Raw genomic sequence first — 19,781 nt, 5'->3', positions numbered from 1 at the left:
TTGAGTTGGCTTTGCCATCAGAGGAACCGTTCACCAAATTACATCCCAAGTGGAAAACTAGGACACTTGACTGTCTTCCCAGTACTAAGGCCACCTGAATCTAGTAGTCTAGTCTGCAGCACCTCCAGTCCCGGAGAAGGATGGAGGGCTCTGGCCCTAGGACTCATTATACTGTCCCAAGTATTCCTTTAGTATAAGGGAATGCTCAGTTGTCATTTTAATAGGTTGTGTCCTTCATTAAAAATAATGTTGGCCAAATGTCTGGTCCCACTATTGGATGCAGAGCTGGCTCAGCTGTACAGGTAGGTTGAAAGAGCGGTTGCCTAGCCTTATATGATGCCAAGGAGACAGAATGGCAAATTCTCAACTGTGAGATGTTTATTACTCTACATTATCTGTCTCCTAATACAATTGTATTATTTCTTGTCTAGTTGGAAAGAGGGAAGTGCAGCAAATACTACTCTTGTTTACTGTAGGCAGTAAAAAAAAATGATGCTGATGTATTGCAAGAGCACAATGGCAAAATTCCTCTTTCTCTGTTTTGATCATATGAGAACAATACCAGCTATGCAGTAGGTCCAAGTCATCTGGCATAGCTCAGCATGACTCATGGTGGCTGGAAGAGCAGCGGTCTGTAACTACAGTGAGGGAGAACAGAGCTCACTGGCTTGCAGAAATAGGACCACAGACACAAAACTGCTCACTTTTCCAAGATCATAAGCTCACATTTTTGGGGTCCAGGGACAACCTGCCATGTTCCCTCAGAGTGTTTAAGGGAGCATTAGCAAGGGGTTGTGCCCAGACTATTTGACAAAAAGAGTAAAATTGTCCTTGCCTTTTACTATCCAGCACAAAGAATAAATCTCTGAGTATTTTAACATGGATGATTAGTGCATGGTGATTAGAAATGATGTGGTGCCGCACCCTGGAGATGGTTTGTCTCAGGCTTTGGCTTCAAAGGAGGTGGGAAAGCAATAGGGTACAAAAAATTGCTTTCCGTGGTTGTGCTCAATTGCTCTGAAAGATGCAGAAGGGTGAGCTATGTTACTAGAACTACACCATTTTTAGGAGTCTCTCTCCCTATAGGAGACATTAGCAGTAATACTACCATCTTTAGAATTCAGAGAATGCTGTCCTAAGCTGATTTGGGTCAGCAAAAGAAGGTTCAGAGCTTGGACTTCTTTCTTGCCTTTCTGTTTATATGGTAGTGTGTAAATGAAGGATCCAGTTCATGATGTCAGATTTCTACTTTAATGTTGTAATATTGTGCAATTTCACTACCAGTGTATGCCAGCACAGCTCGGCATGGATTCTCTAGAAACTGAGCTGGTTTGTGCAGGTAAAAGTATGAAGCTTTTCAAGAAAAGGAAGGAGGAAAGGATCAAATATTCTATAATTGCATCATAAATACTCTAACTGGCCTTAGGCATAAAATCAGAATTGGAACTTTTAGTCTAATATACATATGATAAATTATGTGTTTGAGCTCTTTAGTAAATTCAGTGTTTACAGTGAAGCCACATGATTAACATCTTTGCTTGGGTTGATTTAGACTATTTGTGGTAGATTAATTCTCCCTAAAATTTCCTCTGTTTCTCTGTTACATTTAATTCCTTTGTGCACATATCTCTATAGGCCATTTTAGACTGTATCAGCTGATATTCTTAAGACAGATTTTACATACAAATGTTTTTCTGGGTCTTGGAGAGATCTGACATAAAATGTCTTATGTTCTCACTTCAGGAGGTCTGGATCTTTCAACCAAATTTAATAGCTATTTATGCCTTGAGAAGATCTTATCTAATGTACTATTGGTTCAGGGTCATTCATGGCCTCGCATTATGTTGAAACATGGACAGAGAGTGTAATTTGTTAATGTCATGAAGGATCAAGTTGGTTAGAAAGGGAAGTGTACACAATTTATAATAACACAAGTGTTTCCTTGCTAATCCCTTGGCAGGTTCATTATCTGTAGAGCCCCAGGCAATAGTTGGCCTATCGTGAGAGTGAAATTTAACCCACAGCATGAAATTAATCCTCAAAGACTTTTGTCTACTCCTTCTAGAAATAATAAATTCAAAGTGATTTTATAATTCTCCTTTCTAACTTTATGCAGAGGTGTTAAATTGGTATCTAAACTCTATGGCATATGTCAATCTATTGATTTATGTTTAGTTAACTAACATGCAAGTGTATAGCAAGCATAGTAAGGAATTTGAAGATCTGAATTAGTGGTGTGTTCATTGTTCCTTTCTGAAAACCTTTTTCCTTTGATAATACTGAAATTTCTATTGCTTGTAATTACAGGGAAGAAAAAGAATGTGTATTATGTATGCATGCATGTATAAAATCATTCAAATGATCATATCTGGATTTCCTAGAGCTTCTGGATTTATATATGAAAGAACTTGGTAGGGTTTTTCACACCCTGACTTCTTTTGTAAAACTTCTTAGAAGTCTAATGAGGTCTTGTTGCTGGTAAACAAATGGACTTTTGGTAGAGTTTTGGAAAGTACTTCTTGAATCAGCTGGATAAATACTGGGTAAATCAGCTGAGGTTTTTTCAGAAGGAGATTTCTTTTTATTACATATGCAAAGTTCTCTCTACTAAGGAGAGAACAGGTGAAAGTGGTTTATTCCTGATTGATTCAGACTCTCCTCTGCGTTTTTTAGAATGTAATTCCTCACTCATAGCACAACCTAGTCTACTGGAGTAGATGAGTGGTTCTAGATACTATTATATCTATCTAGTTACTATCTAGATACAGGGTAAGAATTTTTTCCACTTTCAGTCAGTATTTACCCAGTATATATCCATTGGCTAGATGCTCTGTATATTTTGGTGCTTATCTTCTAGATATTTTTTTCACTTCTGAAGGCAGCAAGTCATATGTAATAGATGTTTGCAACTGGCTCTATCATCTATGTTGAAGAGCGTCTTCAAGATATTAATTGAAACTCCACACAGTCATAGCCCTTGGGACGGAAACCAAATGACAAGAAATTAAGCAGGTCAAGTGCTTCTTAGTACACAGTCCTGACCATGGGTAGGAAGTTTGCAGGCTACTTAGAGGTCATTATATCAGCAGATTTGGACATACATTACTCTTCTGATCATCCCTCTTATTCTTCAGACATAATTTATAACAGTGGTGCAGACATTGAACCATTCTGACTTCACATATTCATTAAAAGAAAATTAGTTTCTGAAGTCATACCATATTTCTTCTCTGTATTTCAGGAAAGTTATTTTTGTGCACACATATACTCTAGTGGTGAGAAGGAAAACAGCAATTGCTCAAGTATGTTAAACAGAACAGTGAGCAGAGGACTGTCTTTGATCCTAAAAAAGACTTTAAGACATGTTAAAGATGCCACTTGATATTAGAGATGAGATGTGATTTAAGTCTGGGAAACCTCTGAAAACTACATACCTCTTTGTAATATTTATTGCTCAGGATACAAAGTCCTACAGAAGTACCTCATATATAGTTAAAACATAGGTTTCTAATGTATTTTTGCCCAGAGGGGTTTGTGGCTGCCCCCTCCCTGGAAGTGTTCAAGGCCAGGTTGGACGGGGCTTTGAGCAACCTGGTCTAGTGGAAGGTGTCCCTGGCCATGGCAGGGGCGTTGGAACTAGATGATCTTTAAGGTCTCTTCCAACCCAACCCATTCTATGATTCTATTATTTTTAAACTGCTTTTATTGTTAATGGAATTTAAGCGATATAATTTGATCTAGTACTGTACAGTAAATGAATAGCATATAGTAATTCAGATATTGTTTCTGTCTACATTATCACTATCCCTTCAATGCAGTAGTAGAGAAGAAGGGAAATTTGCAGAATTGCAGTGCTTAGACATGACAAGGAAGGAGCAGAGGCAATGATGCATTGCTTGTATTTTGACCAATGACTGCCTCAAGGTTTTCCATCTGCTCAATATATAGTGTTTTTTCAGGACCATACTCTTCTCTCTACCACCTATTTTCATAATTTTGCTCACTCCCTGCACATCCATCAGTCATTCCCCTGTGATCGACTTTCCCTATTTGCCTTTTTCCCAGACCACAGGCTCATAGTGAAAACTTCTTGCAACAAAAGCAGCAGTGTTTGTCAATTGTGAGACTGCGGTTTCTGCTGCTAGTTCCAATGACAAGTTGGCATCTTGTGACCTCTAATAAATGACTTCTAATAAATTGGCAGGTGATAAGTCTCTTAGCTGGTAGACAGGATGGCTGTTTGCATTTTCAAGAGAGTCTTGAAACAGAAAAAGGCTAAAAACTCTCCCCTGCATGTAATGAAACTTCACATTTCTTTCTGCAGACCTTTATGGTCAGCCATATTCTTGGGAGGGGTTCAGGCCACAAGTTGGACAAGTTGTAGATTTTTAACAAGGATAATACCAGTGCACTCTGCAATATTTAGGTACACTAAGTCCTTCTCATACCTTAGTCTAGTCACCTCTCAGGCATAGCAGGGAATGTGGGATCCTGGGGATCCTTGGATTCCTATTTACATGCACAGTGTACATTGCACAAAGATTAGACCCACAGTGGGGCAGCTAAACCTACTGTCAGTGTTATGTCACATAGCAAACCAGTAACACACACTATGGCTACCTCTTTGGAAGAAGATAAGTTATGCTATTCTTCTTCCAAATTGCTAGCCATATAGTTGCTTCTACCATTAGCTAGCATATGTGCTAAGAAAAAGAGGGAGGGAGGTGGCACGCCTACATGTTGTACACTTAGGGTTTTATTTATTGCGCTCTTACTGTTTGGCATTTGGCATATTGGACAAATAGCAATTTATGGACCAACAAAGCCATAATCCTACTCATTATATATAATAATATATATAGTAATTACTATTAATTCTGTATAAGCATGCAGAAGCACTTTTTCTAAGAGTCATTTTTCAGTAAGCCCATTTTTTTTATCAGTAGGCATTCAATAATTCAACAATTCTGTTAGTTTTATCTCTGGGTCCATGTAACGCTACTAAGACTTGATTAAGTGGGTGTATGGAAAGGTACTGTATGTGGTAAAGAAACAAAGCAGTAGTCCCTGAGAAATACTGCATGGCAACATCAGAACTGCATTTTCTTGTGCCTGTTTTCGAGTCCTTGGGCTCAATAGCTGAGTTGGATCATCCACGTTAGTGTGGTCTGCCTGCCTGCCTGCCTGCCTGCAGAAGAATGTGGGCAAAATGCTTTTAAAAGACTGCTGTGACTGTACAAAATGAAAGGAGTTTTTCTAGCTTCCAACTGGTGGTTAGTGAAATGGTTTGTTTTCTGAGATAGACATCACTATAACAGAACCTGAAGATACTTCCTTGATTTGAAGATTTACATGGAATCAAAAGGAATCATTCACCATTTCTTTTTGGAAAAAACAGTCTTTAAAAGGCACAAGGCTGCAAACAAGCAGTAAAATCTGCTGAGAAGTATAACCTCCAGACTACTGTACTGTCTGCTACCCACAAACGCTTTGCTGAAATCCTCTCTCTTTTTCAAGAGTTGTCTTGCTTTGTACCTTTAAAATTATCAGCACTTGGAAAAGTCTTGTTAAATCTGAAAGAAGTTCTGTTTTTCTTTAGACTTAACAATGTTTCAGATACTGATTAAAAAGGGAACTCTCCCTTTATTCCTGAAGTCGGTAAGAAATATTATGGAAAATTGCGTTAACTCTTGCAAATCCCTCTACAACTATAAAAGTACAAATGAGATCGTCCCTGCTGTTTCAGTCAGGCCTATGAACCTCAGAGCAATAGGATATTTATAAGAAAATTCCAGACATAGCAGTGGTGCCGTGATCCATATGACCCAAAGTTTCCAGTCTTTGTCTATCCTCCTGTCTTTAAGGAAAAACAGAGGGGCATAAAATGAAAACTTGGAAGATCACAAATCATTGTTATGACTCATTATAATGAATGATTTGTGCATTACTTTATGGAGTAGTTAGGTTGAGTTTGGGGAAAAAAGAAACCTTCCTTTTTAATTTTCACCACTTTATGCCAATTTTCAAGCAACTGTCTTTCCTAAAATAACAACACTCTTTTCTCCACACTATCCCGGGTAACTAGTGAATTTTTTCAGCTGGGAGAGTGTGTTGTGATATAAAGGTGCAGCCTTGCACGGCTGTTGTCAAGAGCCTGTTAGTGTTTCCATTACAGCATTAAGTCTTATTTTCTGGCGTTTAAAACTGGGCTGTAAAATACTTGAAGTTGAACTTTGGCAGTTTTCAAAATGTATTTACAAATAAGAAAAATATTGTCATTGGGTGGGGCTTTTTAGTTCTGTGAAAAAATAGTATCCTGACAGCTTTGTAGCAACTGTGATTCACAGTTTTGGATACTCAAGTCTTCTGACCACAGCATACAACCTGGATTCTAGATTCTCCTGAGTTTTGTTTAGCATTATTTTTTGTTGTTAACTAGTAATAATATAAGAGTTATTAGAAAAATAAAAATAAATCTACAGAAGTCTCAAAATAGCTGCTGTTTTTCCACTACATTGAATTTGTGAGAACTCATCTTCTTTATTTTTGTAATATCTTCATATGGTGAATTAATAGGGTATATTTCCAGGTATCAAAGGTTCCTCTTCACTTCCTAGGATAAATTTTATTACACAAATTTGCTGAAAGTATGGTTATGTATGTGCAGACTCTGAAAGACACTGGCAAGCTACCATTTCAACACACAGCAAACTTTCCTTAAAGTTATGGGATTTTTTTTTTTTTTTTTTTTTTCAGAGGGAAGTGCACTGTTTCAGATAAATTGCATTACAGAAATCAAGAGTGTTCCAATATTTTACTAGTTTTACTTTAAGTCACCACACCAGAGAAAGTCATAGCACTTCAGAGGAAATTTCATCCTTAACTTGCCTTGTTATGCCCTACTGTATGTTAAGAATTGCTGAGGTCGCTCAGCACTGGCTGATAATGAATTCCATATAAGCTGTAATATTGGGGCACAGCTGGGTGGGTAAGAGTTGAGTTTCAGTCTTTAACTCAGAATTTCCTCATTTTACTAGTTTCATTTCAAAAGGTAATGCTGCTTTAACGGTGTACATTTTCTGTCACTTAGCCATACAATTTAAAAGAAAAAAGTCATTTTTACATGGAAGCAGCGTATGCATAGTAGGTAATGTCCATGTTATGTATATTAGCTATTATTCATTTTAAATGGTTTGTCTGTTGATAAGAAAGGTCATGTGAGTTAAGGTTTTCAGATACAGGGTATTTAGCTGTACTTTTCAGTAGAGTAAATCTGATTGTATCCCTTCCATTATTTTAAAAATCTCACCCACAGTATATTAATGAAATTGTTTCCCTTTTAAATATTTTCCAGCACAAGCATAGGAGGTTGGGTGAACACTCAAAACTAACACTTCTTTCAGCAACTCACAATTTCATTTTGGCTATTTTCCACTGAAAATGAATTTTTATTTCTGTATGTGACCATTTCTTTCCTTTGAGAGAAAAGATATTTTGGGTTATCTTTCCTACTTTGACCACAGGGAGCAAGTGTAATGTATATTTTGTTGTGGTTTGCAAATTTTTGGTGCTAAATCATTTTAATACCAAAAAAAAAAATCAGAATACACTAAGTTATGATGGGATTGATCTCATCAAAGAACTTAAAAGGCTAATGAATACTGAAAAGTATTGAACAACCCTCCAAAAAATCCTCCCCCAAAATCTTCTTGCCAGAAAGCCGCAATGATTTTCCTGCCTTCTCAGAAGGAAAGTGCTGTGTGATTACCATAGGGGACACTGAAATCAAAGCTTTGTTGAGAAAACTATGTAGAAATACTTGGCCCTTTCTATAGGAATTGTTGAAGAAAATAGTGACTTTTTCCTGTGGGGTATCGATCTTAATTACATTTTCCTAAACTGGAAGAGTTTTAGAACAATGCTTACTGTTTATATTTCAGGTATTGTCCAGTAAAAACCAGTAGTAATTACTCATTTGAAGCCTTCCTGTGGCTTATCAGATACATGTTTTATTTTACAAAGCTGCATTAAGTTTTGTCTTTGCATCGTTCTGAAGTAATAGAGAATACCCTTACTTTTTAAAGGCAGCAAAATTATTCCTCTAATCTGGTATCATTTAATTGATAGATAAAATTTCATACTTGCATTTAAATTTTTCAAAGGCTCTAATTTGCAGAGACTCAGTAATGGATTCATATATCACAGTAATATCACAAGACACAAGAATGGCTCTATGGGATTAGACTAAAGGTCCATCTAGTCCAGCAGAGAGAGGTCAAGAGAGGATATATATTTTTGTAACAGAAGTTAATCTGAGATAAGAAACTGGACAGTTTTTAAACAGACATATGTTACACAATGAAATCGGCCAAACCACATTCTCATTTTTCTCTCAATCAAGACTGAATACTGGGGTCTTCATACAATTAATCTAATACCTGATTTCTTGTAAAATCTCTTCTAGTCATTAGTTTATATTCCTCATCACTTTGTCTGTTGTTTCTTTATAAGCTGTTTTGAAGGAAAACATACAAGACTTTATCCAAAAGTAATGAAAACCAGACTTCTTCTGTTGATGTATTAGGCCACGAGTGGCTACCCATATTTAAAATCAGAAAAATAACTTCATCATCTCCGACAATACAGAATTATTTCTTGTGGTGCCATTTTCAATTATTTATCCAGTTTAGATAAGGTGCAAAAAAGTCCATAGGTTTTGGGGAGTTGTTTTTACTTAGGAAATAGAGATTACAAGAGGTTTCAGAAATAAACTATCACTGTAAAAAACAAAATGCTGTTTTTAACGTTACTGATTTCTGCAGATTCTTTCACCAGTGTAAGTAAGTGCTTTATACACAAGAAGATGTAAACAAAAACCACAAGCAGTGTTTAAATTTTCCTATTATTTTTACAGCTGGCACTTCCCAGCCAATTTTACCTGCATGAGATTATTAAGATTACACATATTGCATGATCTTTCACACAGAATATTGTGTGATCTTTCAAATATAGCTGTCCCTTTACGATCATCACTGTCATCTTAAGTTATGCTCAGAAGTTTTATCCAGGCAGCCAAAGCAAACTTTCAAAGACAGAATTGTGCCTTCATGGTAGCCATGACACTGACAAAGAGGCCAGGGGAGCCGTTCCTGCCCTGGCAGGACTTTTAGATATGCTTTTCACACAAAAGAACATTAGAGCAATTTCTGAAGGATAATAACAATGTGTGCTGTTTGCAGGTCCGTAACTGAGAGGAAAGGGCGGTACTTAGCAAGGAGCCCATAGAAGCCCACAGCTGCCAGTTGTATCTGGGACCCCAGAAATACAAGAGCATAAAAGGACTCAGAGGCTGGGGGTTGAAGACAGGAAACACTGTGCACGTGCAATAAGTGGGGAGGACACCAGCTCGGAGACTCATTCCTTAGTTTCACCTTGCTGTGAAACACGCAAGTGTTCTCGGTATTTTCATCCTTGAAATAAAAGGGAACTTGCACAACATCATAGCTACAAGTATGCATGATGTTTCTCTAACCAGTTTTTAGTGTGGAACGACAAAATTGTAATTTTCACTAAATTTTTTGTTGTTTTGAACTCCTTCTCCACGCACACATTCATTGATGGAATTAGATTATTAAAAATATTTATGGTTTGAATTTAGTTTCTGCTGTATTTCTTTCTTGGGAAGGCATTAAAATATTTGTATGTAACTGTCATGACTAGTTATTTTTTTTATTCATTAGCAAAATTACCAGAGTAGATTTGCATGAAACAGTTACATGGTTTACTTTGACCTGCTTCTGGTCAAGTTTATTTTTGCTAAATATTCTCTTCTAAAACTACACATAAAGGAAAATTTCTTTCTGATATTATAGCTACTGTGTGTTTGTGCCATGCACATAATGGAAAAATTACTGCAGGAGAAAAAAGTAGAACAGTTTTTCATTAGTAGCTGACAAAATACAGCTTTTATTTCTAGAACACTTTATTACACTCTTGGTATATTAGTACTGCTTCCTTTTTCCTACTGATATTTTTGATGGAATGATGTGCTGCTTAGCTTGAATATAAAAGCAAGAAATAGAGGAAAGTCATCTATAAAAGGAATAGGAAGTACAGGAAAGATGTTCTTTTTCTGATTAGGGTACTTTTGTCTGGTTTAAGAATAAGACTCACACTCAGAGAACTGACCAAGAGTACCAGTGAAACACCTAAGCCATTTTGTCATGTTTAGGACTTTGCTGTGTGTCTGTTCAATGCTGCAGTTCATTCAGGGAAATTGTTTTTAAAAAATCAGAGTAAGCCACGCATGGGAGGTTCTCATCATCAAGGCTGAAAGAGTTTAGACCAATTGTTTCATGGTGGTTTAAATAAATTGCCTTTAGCTATCCTAAAGGGGTGTGGCAACTGATTATGATCTTATTGGATTTAAGTTTTGATCAGAATAGCCAATCTGTTCCATCTAAATTTTGTGCTAAATCTGTCGTTGGTCTAGCTCTGACTTTTTACTGTGAATGTACTCCTTATTCAGATGGAGGTGTTTGCTTCTTTCTCATCCACTGTTAATGTTTCCTCCTATTGCCCTACTTATATTTCATGGCAGTTTCTGAACTCTTTTTGTCAAAGTATAAATTGCTGGATAACCAATCAGATAGGGAGAGGACAGAAGACCAGATCAGGACTGCAATAAGGCAGAAGTCAGGTGTGGAATGCACAAATTTATGAGTTGCAGTGTTTGATAAATACTTTGGTAAATGTGAGAGTTCATCAGTTTGTGTTTGTAGCTTTTCATTTGACCATCATACCTGTACCTGATGTTCTAACTCACATGAAAGTAATCTCTGCAGAGAATTTGAGTTTTTAGAGTATCTTTACATTATTTCCATTATTACTATTCTTTCTTAAAAAAACCCCCATGTTCCTCCAAAAGTCATAGACTTGAATAAACTAACAAGCATCATGAATTCCAACAAAGTGGAATTCATTTAGATGAATTCTGAAATCTTTTTTTTGTAATACTTCTCTACCCATGGTTCTGGTTTATTACTTGTGAAGTAAATATGAACTTTATGAAAAATTCTGCGATTAGATGGAGGCAAATCTATGTCTCCTATGGATAATGATTAGAATAAGTTCTATTCCTTGCCTGTTCTCTATGCTACTACTTTATTGTATTCTTATATGGCTTTTGCAGTCAAATAATTATCATAGCAATACTAAAATACTTAAAATATGATCCCTGCACTAGCAAAATTTATATCTTTGGCCTAAAATAATTGAGTTTTTTTGTTTTGAAATGTAATATTCAGTTCTTCAACAGCTCATATGATTTATTGTTAAAATAAGTGACAGAATTATACTTTCAATTTAGTTATTATCCTGTAAGTAACATAAGCAACTCAAAGAACTTGAGCCAAAAAGTGAAATAAATTATATTATCAAGGTCCATTTTGCAGTGCAAAGTTTTGCATGAAATCTAAGCATCAGTAGATAGCACTAACTAGTAGTAACACCTGAATAAATGTTTAAGTTAGCAAATCAAAATCTTTTTAAATTATAATGCAGTTATTTTTTATTATAAGCATGTGAACTGTTAAACAATGTATATTTATATAAAGCTTCAGACTACGCATTTTTTATCAACTTATGCTGGTAGGGGTAACTACAGCTAGGAGTGTCTGAAATCATGGGAATTACTGAAAGTGCAAAAAAGCTATAAATGTTGTTTTCAGTTTTCCAAAGGCTGTACATTTATTTAAAGGTTGTTTTAAATTTAACATTGCACAGATAATTTAATTTGTTTTGTTGTTATGTCACACAACTCTTCTTTTCTTTATAGCATCTAAACACCTCAGTACCTGAGGTTATTTGCTTTGATACTGCATAAGTCACAGTTGTGGAGGGAAATGTTAGGAGCTTTATTCAAAATAGAGTAGAACATATGATAAAATTAAGGAAAATACAGCTAAGACTGCCACTTGTTGGCAAGCACTGCCACATGGTATAAAGCCTGGTTCTCTGAGTCAGTGTTTTTCTTTCCCTCTGAACTTTGTGGTTGAGGAGCTAGTCAGCAGCATTGCATAAAAACAGCAAGAAATTCTGGAATTTACGCATGAGGGTATAGTCTTTGCAAAGCCAGTGGCAAGAATTTGGTGAGTCTAGTCTGCTCCACATCACATTGCGGTTGTCCTGCATAGCTGGGATTTAACTGCTCACTATCTACTTGAATCTAGATATGAAAATACTGGTTTCTTCCTTTTAGATTTTAAGATTACTAGAACGATTTCAGCATGAATTGGAGATCTTTCTCCAGCCCAGATCAGTAAATAAAAGGGGGGGATTGCTAGGTAATATTGTGGTGAAGAGACTTTAAACACTAAATGCCTGGATACTGTAGTGGCAGACATCCACAAGACAGCTTTGATGAAATGTTCAGCAAGCATGAACAAAAAATTTAGCAACTGATAGAAAGAGAAAAAATATTTCTTCTTTTTTTTTTTTTTTGTTTTTTCTTTCCAGAAAGCACACACATCTGCTTGTTCACCTATAGATATTGATTATGTTAGAAAAGACTACTTAGACTTTTGCAGTAGGAGGGGGACAGGAAAGCATCCTGTGGACTGAGGATTTTATAAAACTCAGAATAAAATACTGGCTGTTATAAAACCAACAAGAACTGTAAGTTAGGCATTGGAAACAGATACGTGTGTTTATGTAGAGTCATTGCTCCACAGTGTGATGTATCACTTGTTCAGTGGTAAGTCATTCAGAGAACTGATGAAAGGACTGAAGCATCTTCTGCATTGTGGGATTTCAGACTGAGCCTATTGGGAGTTATTGATCAAGGTCTGTTATAACCATTAAAAATGCTTTCTCTTGTGCTATCAAAATAAGAATAATTTAGGTTTATTCATTTCACAAGTAGTAGTTGTATTGCTGATTAGGGTGGATAAGTTAAAATATTTTCATGGTTTTAGATCATACAGAGTTTTCAATGAAAATGCTGCCTTTTGAACAGACCCCAAAATCTCAAATGGTTTTACATGATTTCCACTTTCTGAGATCCCAGCTATGTGTCTTCTGGGATGAACAAGGAAGGACACCGATGTTCTCTTCTTAAACAACATCCAGGACACTTTTGTATCAAACAAAGGTACTGCAAAGGCACTCTTCAGTCAAAGAGGGCACAAAAGACCAAGGCCTGTGGGCTGCTGCTACAAGCCAGAAAGAGATTGTGAGGTCCCCCATGGTGTGGGAGGTGGAGGTGGGAACTGCAAGGAAGAGCCAAGAGGGTAGCAGTAGGTGCAGGGAGTGATCCCGGGTCAGAAGAGGTAACCTGGGGGCCAAAGTGCCCCCGCAGCTCTGTGAGCATTCCCAGCATGAGGGTGCTCAGTACCACAGCATTTTGTCCAGAAAGCCAAGAAGCATGAAAATGAGATAGGAGGAAAGTTAGCCTGATGATCATTTTTAGAGTGATAAAGCTCTCGGTAAACACGCAACATATTGGGGTGCCCAGTGACTTCTGATGCTCGTTGTATGCTAGTAATGAGTAGCAGGTCGTTCATCCCCATCCTGGAAAAGCCTCTCTGCCCATATGTCTGTTCAGTGTGTCTCTGAACGCTGCCTGAATGTTCTTTTCAGACTTCAAAATAATAAATTAGATCAGAATTTAATGCCCCGATTATATTTATAGAAAAAATTATCTTTTTTGTTCTAGCAAAGCTAATGACATACAAGGTAAGCATTCAGCTTTCAAAAATGCATGAAATTCAGTGGGTTTATAATGCTTTTAGAAAGGAATGGATTCAAAGCAGAGAAAGCCATTATCTATCCCCCAGTTGTGTTCATTCCTCTAAACAATCATCAAAACCAGGCCAGGTTGTTTTTTGAAGTGAATGCTTTCACTCTTCTGTATTATTAAGATTACTAATACAGGCTGCTCCTGCCTCCAGAAAAGCAAACAAACATTTTTTCAGCTCTTCCCTGAGCTTCTTATAACAAGTGCTGGTGATCAATTAGCTAGTTCATTAAAAAGTTACACATGATTTTATTGAGGCAAGCAATTCTGAATCAAAGAACCCAATTCGCAGATCTAGGTTGAAGCACATAATTGGCATGTATTTTAGGATCACTGTTAAAGCTATAAAAAAGATTTACTAGAGAAGGAATGGATCCAAAAACCCTAAAGGAAGGAATATGTTATTTGTGTGACTCAGTGTTACAAATGGACTCATTTAATACTAAGTTCTTATCTACATTACAACAAAAAACTGAAATAAATGTAAAGCTCCTTTGATTTAACTTCTTTAGCAAGAAGTTATCCTTCATCTGATACACATAAATTACATATAGTATTACTGCATTTTTTCTGCTATGATTTTCATTATTGCTATCAAAGATGTATTTTTATTATATCATTTAAATTTAGTTGAGAAGTTGACACCGAGTTAACTGTAAAACAAAATTATAGAAGTGTGTTCACCATGTTGTTGAGATTGACAGTGAGTCTTGGATTAAAGCTCCAGTTCCACAAACAGTTGTGCATGCACGACTTGGTGGGGAACCTTACACATGTGCTAGTAGGACAGGCTTGAGCATTTGCAGGGTGAAAAAGAGGGAAGGCACATTATTCAAAGGATGTTTTAGAAACAGCGATGCTTTGTTCTGAGTTTACAAGCGGGCCAAATCTTGAAACTTGAGGAAAAGAGTTTGGGTTAAGAAAGCTTTATTTTTTAAGTACTTGGAAAAAGCTATTTACTGGTGGGTTTTTGCAAGACTTCTTTAAGCAAAAGAAAGCCATTTTTGGTTTTGAACTGAGAGGTATAAATAATCAAATCTTAAATATATTAAAATGTGCATTGAATCTACTTCCTGTTATAATTTTGATTGCTTGATTGCCACAACGTAAAAGCTTCTGTAGCTGATATTACTGTTCTACTTTGTGTGATGGCATTGAGGCTTTTTTTTTTTTTTTTCAACTATTAGCCTTCCCAAGGGTTCTTTTCAGACAAAATGTTATGCATCAGCTCTTATTTGAATGTAAGCCTATTGAATAGCATTCTCCTCTCTGCCAACTTGGCAGCAAGTTCTTGTGCTAATAAAAGAGGTTACCCCAGATAGAGATCCCAGATGTGCCTGAACTACTTTTATTAGGACTATGGAGGGGCTCAGGGTTTCCTTCTAACTGTTTTCAAAAAAGGTGTGGGCTTGCCTTCATAATTGCCCAGAATTGTATTACATCACTGGAAATTTTTTCCTTAAAGTGAATAAAATGTTGGATGTGTTAGCACAGAATACAGCTTAGGAAATACTGATGTTCAAAACAATGAATGTCTTTTGCCACATTTGCCTTGATTTGACCCTACTGAATTCTGTTGAGAGAGAAGAGAACATTGCTATTTAACATTGAGTTAAAAATACCTTTGTTGCTACGTATTAATGAGATTCAGTATCATGATTAGACTAAGTAACAATAGATGTTTCTCAGAGCAGCAACATACCTGTGGCATAGGACATGCTTGACTATGATGTCAGTTATTTCTTGAAACTGTAGAACACTATTTGTTGTGTAGAATTATTATTGAACTTAGTGATAAAGCCAACTTAGTGGCTGCCTGATATGGGGCTAATGTAGTCTGGAATTGCTAACATCAAAATTCTTTTTTTTTTTTTTTGTTTTTTTGTGAGTGTTATTTAGGAATTAGGAATTTAAAAATAAGTTTTATTGCTAAAAATATATTCAAAATTTCTCCATACTATTTAGTTGAATACGCTGGCTGCAGTTTTAAAACTTCAAGAAATGGGGTAATCTAACTGAGATACTTAGTAAAATAATATAGTTTGTTAAATTTACTGTTGCTATCCATAAATCATAAATAATAAGACATTTACAATCTTAAATCATAATCTTGATTTTCCTTTCAAGGCCACAAGCTTCCTGTTGAAATCTTTATTGTTGTCAAAATGTGAATAGAGAAAACAAGGTTTTAATTAAAATAATTCATTGCTTGCTTTTATTGTTCATCTTATTAAATTATGAAAAATGAATGGTGCTCTAATTTCTGGTCATGTCTCTGGTTGAGTTTTATTGTCATTGTGCCAGATACAAAAAGAAAGAAACTGCACAGTGGATTAATTTCATAGTGAAACACATGATAGTATTCCATTTCAGATTTTCAAAACCAGGGTTTGACTCAAAGACTCCCATTAGTTTCAATGGGCTTTGGATCTGGCACAGGGTTAACAGCTTATTTTTCAAACAACTAGAAAGAGGTGTAAATGTCAAAGGTGATAGCTATACTGTGAGTTCCATAAACTACAAAAAAAGTTACTACTAAAGCTCTATTTTTCCTTAGTTTAACAGCTTCTATGAAAACAGTGTTAATAAGTATATCAGGAACAGTATATAATAATGAATCAGGTACGTTAAAAAACCTTTAAAACTCCTTTTATATAATAATTGGAAAGTTAAAAGTGACTTAAAATCCCTGACTTCTCATGCTGTGATGTAAATTGTATTTTTTTTAGGTTCCAAATTCAAAGAGGGAAAACTGATCCGACTGGTTACAAGAGCCTGGGGGACTGTTTTAGGACTATTTTCCAACGAGAAGGGTAAGAGTATATGTTTTTAAAATTGTCAATTTTATGTGACCTTTTTTAATCACCCATTTTCCAGACATTAGATCCTCTTTATATTCCACCCTTTTTTGCAATTGCCAGAATTTGGCAAACACGTACTGTTACATAACGAGCACAATTTAAAATGTCTTAGCATTACTTACACTCACAATACCAAATTTTGCTGTTAAGATATGTTTAAAGACCAGAACACACAGCTGTGTAGAGACACTGGGGCAAGCATTGCTTCGGGACTGGGAGCAGGATGGCCACATCAGTGTAGTGCAGGATCTAGGCTCTTGTATCTTGTCCTGGTTTTCTGAGCTAGCTCAGCCTGAGCCATTACCAGTTCAGTGAAGTAGTTGTTTCCAAGCTCTGATGAACTGGCATTCCCAGTTAAATGTGGTAGACAATGTTTCCAGGACCTACATGAGCAAAATTCCACAGCTTTTCAGTTTGACAGAATATGGAAAAGGATTTATGGTCCTTAGTCACCTGAATCATACTGTCTTCAGAAGGTACCGCTGCTCCAAGCCTGAGCTCCTCTAAGTGACTTGGGCTCTGATCCAGAAAGACATTTAAATACACGCTTAATTTTATGAGCAGTCCAGTTAAAGCCAGTGAATGTAATGGGACTGATCATATGCTTAAAGTTAAGCCTGTTATCCACAGGAGCTCTTCAGGAGCTAGCCTTTAATCAAGGTAACTCTAATTAGTAAATACCAGGTTTGAGTAGCTGGCAGGCTTTCCATAAGAACTTTGTAAATGCAATAGCAACCCATTTTTCATCCATATATTCATCAAAATGGAACTGTTCTTACATATAGTGGCATAGATGCCACGTATGGAGGCAGCATAGGTGCAGTGATGCAGAATTCTTGTGTCCCCAAGCTGTACTAGAAAAAGAGAGAGGTGAGACGAGCAGTAAAAATTAAGAACTAGACCAGTTTTGGTTCTTGCAGTGAGTTTTAGCTAAGCTACACTACATCAGTATGTAGATATAGAACTGGATGGTTTGAATTGCTAAAGTAGGGAGATGTAGAGAAGTTTCATTAAGGTGTTGAGAGAGGAAGTTGTCACATTTGCCCTTATCAGTGGTAAATTCATATTTGATGAAAGACTAATGTTGTGCAATATCATTACAAGGCATTAAAAAACTTAAAATCTAAAAAGATTTCACAGAAATGATGGTTTCTGGGGTTTTCTAAGCTGAGGATATGTTAATTTTTACTGCTTCTCAAAAGAAAACTATGTTTTTGCAATAGGAAAGTGTTAATATTTACAATCATGTCAATCTATTTTTAAGTACAGAACTAGTTTCAGTATTTAAGTCAGTGAGCATTAAATGCTATTTATCTCATCCAAACTCACTGTTATTTTGTTGAAGTAGTCACAAAATCTAAAATTTAGAATGGGTAGGCATATCTGGAGAACGAGTCTAAATCAAGAGACAGCTTCCAAGTTAATTGATTTTAGGGTCTTACTTTATTACCTATATGATTATATTGTGTAACTGGATATTTGTACAACCCATATGTTTAAAATAACAGCAGAACACTGCAAACTTCAACGTACCATACAAAATACAGTTCCCTTACTATTTGGGGAAGGGGGATAAGGAAACGAATAATATATGTTTCAATTGTTTTATATATTGTGATTTTCAAATGCTTCTCAGAGATGTAGCTGTTACTTATTCTATGGATTTGACTCCATCATTATTTTCCCAGTGTTCACACACAGTGATGCCTAACATGCATAAGCTGTTTGACTGTGGAGAAACGATGAAGGGTCTAAGCACAGTAGCCATCTGTGAATGAACTTCCCAAAGGAGAGATAAAGATTGTTGGGTTGGATTGGGTTTTTTTCTTCACAAGAATGCTTGTGCACCAATGTTGGAACCAAACCAGAATTTTTTTTTATATTTTTATCAAGACATGACTTTGTAAGCAGGAAGATTATTACATTAAATTATTATATATTTAAATCACAATTTAGCAGTGGATTGCACTAAATTTCTGTCAGGCTAGAGCTAATAGAGAGTTTTACTTGCTTGTTGCAGAAGTATATTTAGGTCAATACTGATCTAAACAAAAAGCAAATTCTATGAATACCTATTTTTCTTCTGGAAGTTAGGTAGAGGCAGAAGGTCACATTTAAACAGTCATCAGCAGGAAAAAAGGAGATGAATCTCAAATACAATATAATCTTAAATTTTGGCTAAACATAAAAAAAGTAATCAACTAATCCTGAAAAACCTGTTTGACTCCATGAGTCTTGCATTCCCATCTGCACAGTTGTCCAGTTTCTGGAGCATAGTGATTATGACACTTGAGAGGGAAGTGAGAGAGGTGACTGCATTTTAGTTAGTGGAAACCTTGAATCATGATAACCCCTTCCTTTGGTGACCACAAAAATATGCAAAGAGAGCACCAAGAAGGGACTTCACGTTTAGATACCAAGCAAACAAAAACAATTTACTAATTGTTCAGCTTCAGATGTGTAAATCTGGGAGAAGGGTGTAAGAAATTCATTCATGCCTCGTGTTTATTTCATATTGGCAATATGACATCCCCTCATCAGTGTGTGGGATTTTTAGAGTGATTTTCTGAAATATCTAATTCAGTCTACGCTGACTATAAAGAGTCTAGACATCTTTCTCCACCACTCAGAATTCATTACTGACATATGGGATTTTATGTTAAGTTGACAACAAAACAATCTAATTAAATAAAGGAACGTAGTGGGAAAATAAATGTTACTAATGCCCTACTCCTGAAAAAGTTTACATTTGGGAATAGTGCTTATGCTCATTTGTACTTATATTTTCAATAGTAGCAACTACGGTGAGTTAGAATGTCAGGGCCCAGTTCAGACAAGACACTTCCTAATGCCTTAATTTTATGACCTTGTTATGTTGGGGTTAAGTATGCAGAATCAGCCTAGGAAGTACCTATTTTTATGAATACATATGCAAATGTTTCATTTCCTGCAATGCCTCGTACTGATAATTAACCAGTATTATGTTACTACAGTATCACAGTAGCAATCTGATGATTTCATGGAAAGCTTCTTCATCACAAAAAAAGGCCAGGATTTCTTTAACCATCCCTCTGATTTTCTCCTCATTATAATGAAAAGGACAGAGGAACTATTTCCAATCTAAC

The 19,781-nt window shown here is 36.0% G+C and overlaps 1 protein-coding gene across 3 annotated transcripts in view; it reads left to right on the top strand.

Moving 5' to 3' along the window:
* Positions 1-19,781, top strand: part of SLC25A21 (solute carrier family 25 member 21) — a 257,545-nt gene that overhangs the window by 172,612 nt on the left and 65,152 nt on the right. For all 3 annotated transcript variants that reach the window (XM_074868331.1, XM_074868329.1, XM_074868330.1), the window contains one exon: positions 16,525-16,608. In XM_074868331.1, the coding sequence (XP_074724432.1) occupies positions 16,525-16,608 (84 nt within the window). The remainder of the gene's footprint in view (positions 1-16,524; positions 16,609-19,781) is intronic.

The sequence above is a fragment of the Strix uralensis genome, chromosome 4 (genome assembly GCF_047716275.1).
Source record: "Strix uralensis isolate ZFMK-TIS-50842 chromosome 4, bStrUra1, whole genome shotgun sequence".
In the NCBI taxonomy this organism is placed as follows: Eukaryota; Metazoa; Chordata; class Aves; order Strigiformes; family Strigidae; genus Strix; species Strix uralensis.
This window is presented reverse-complemented; position numbering and strand designations above follow the sequence as displayed.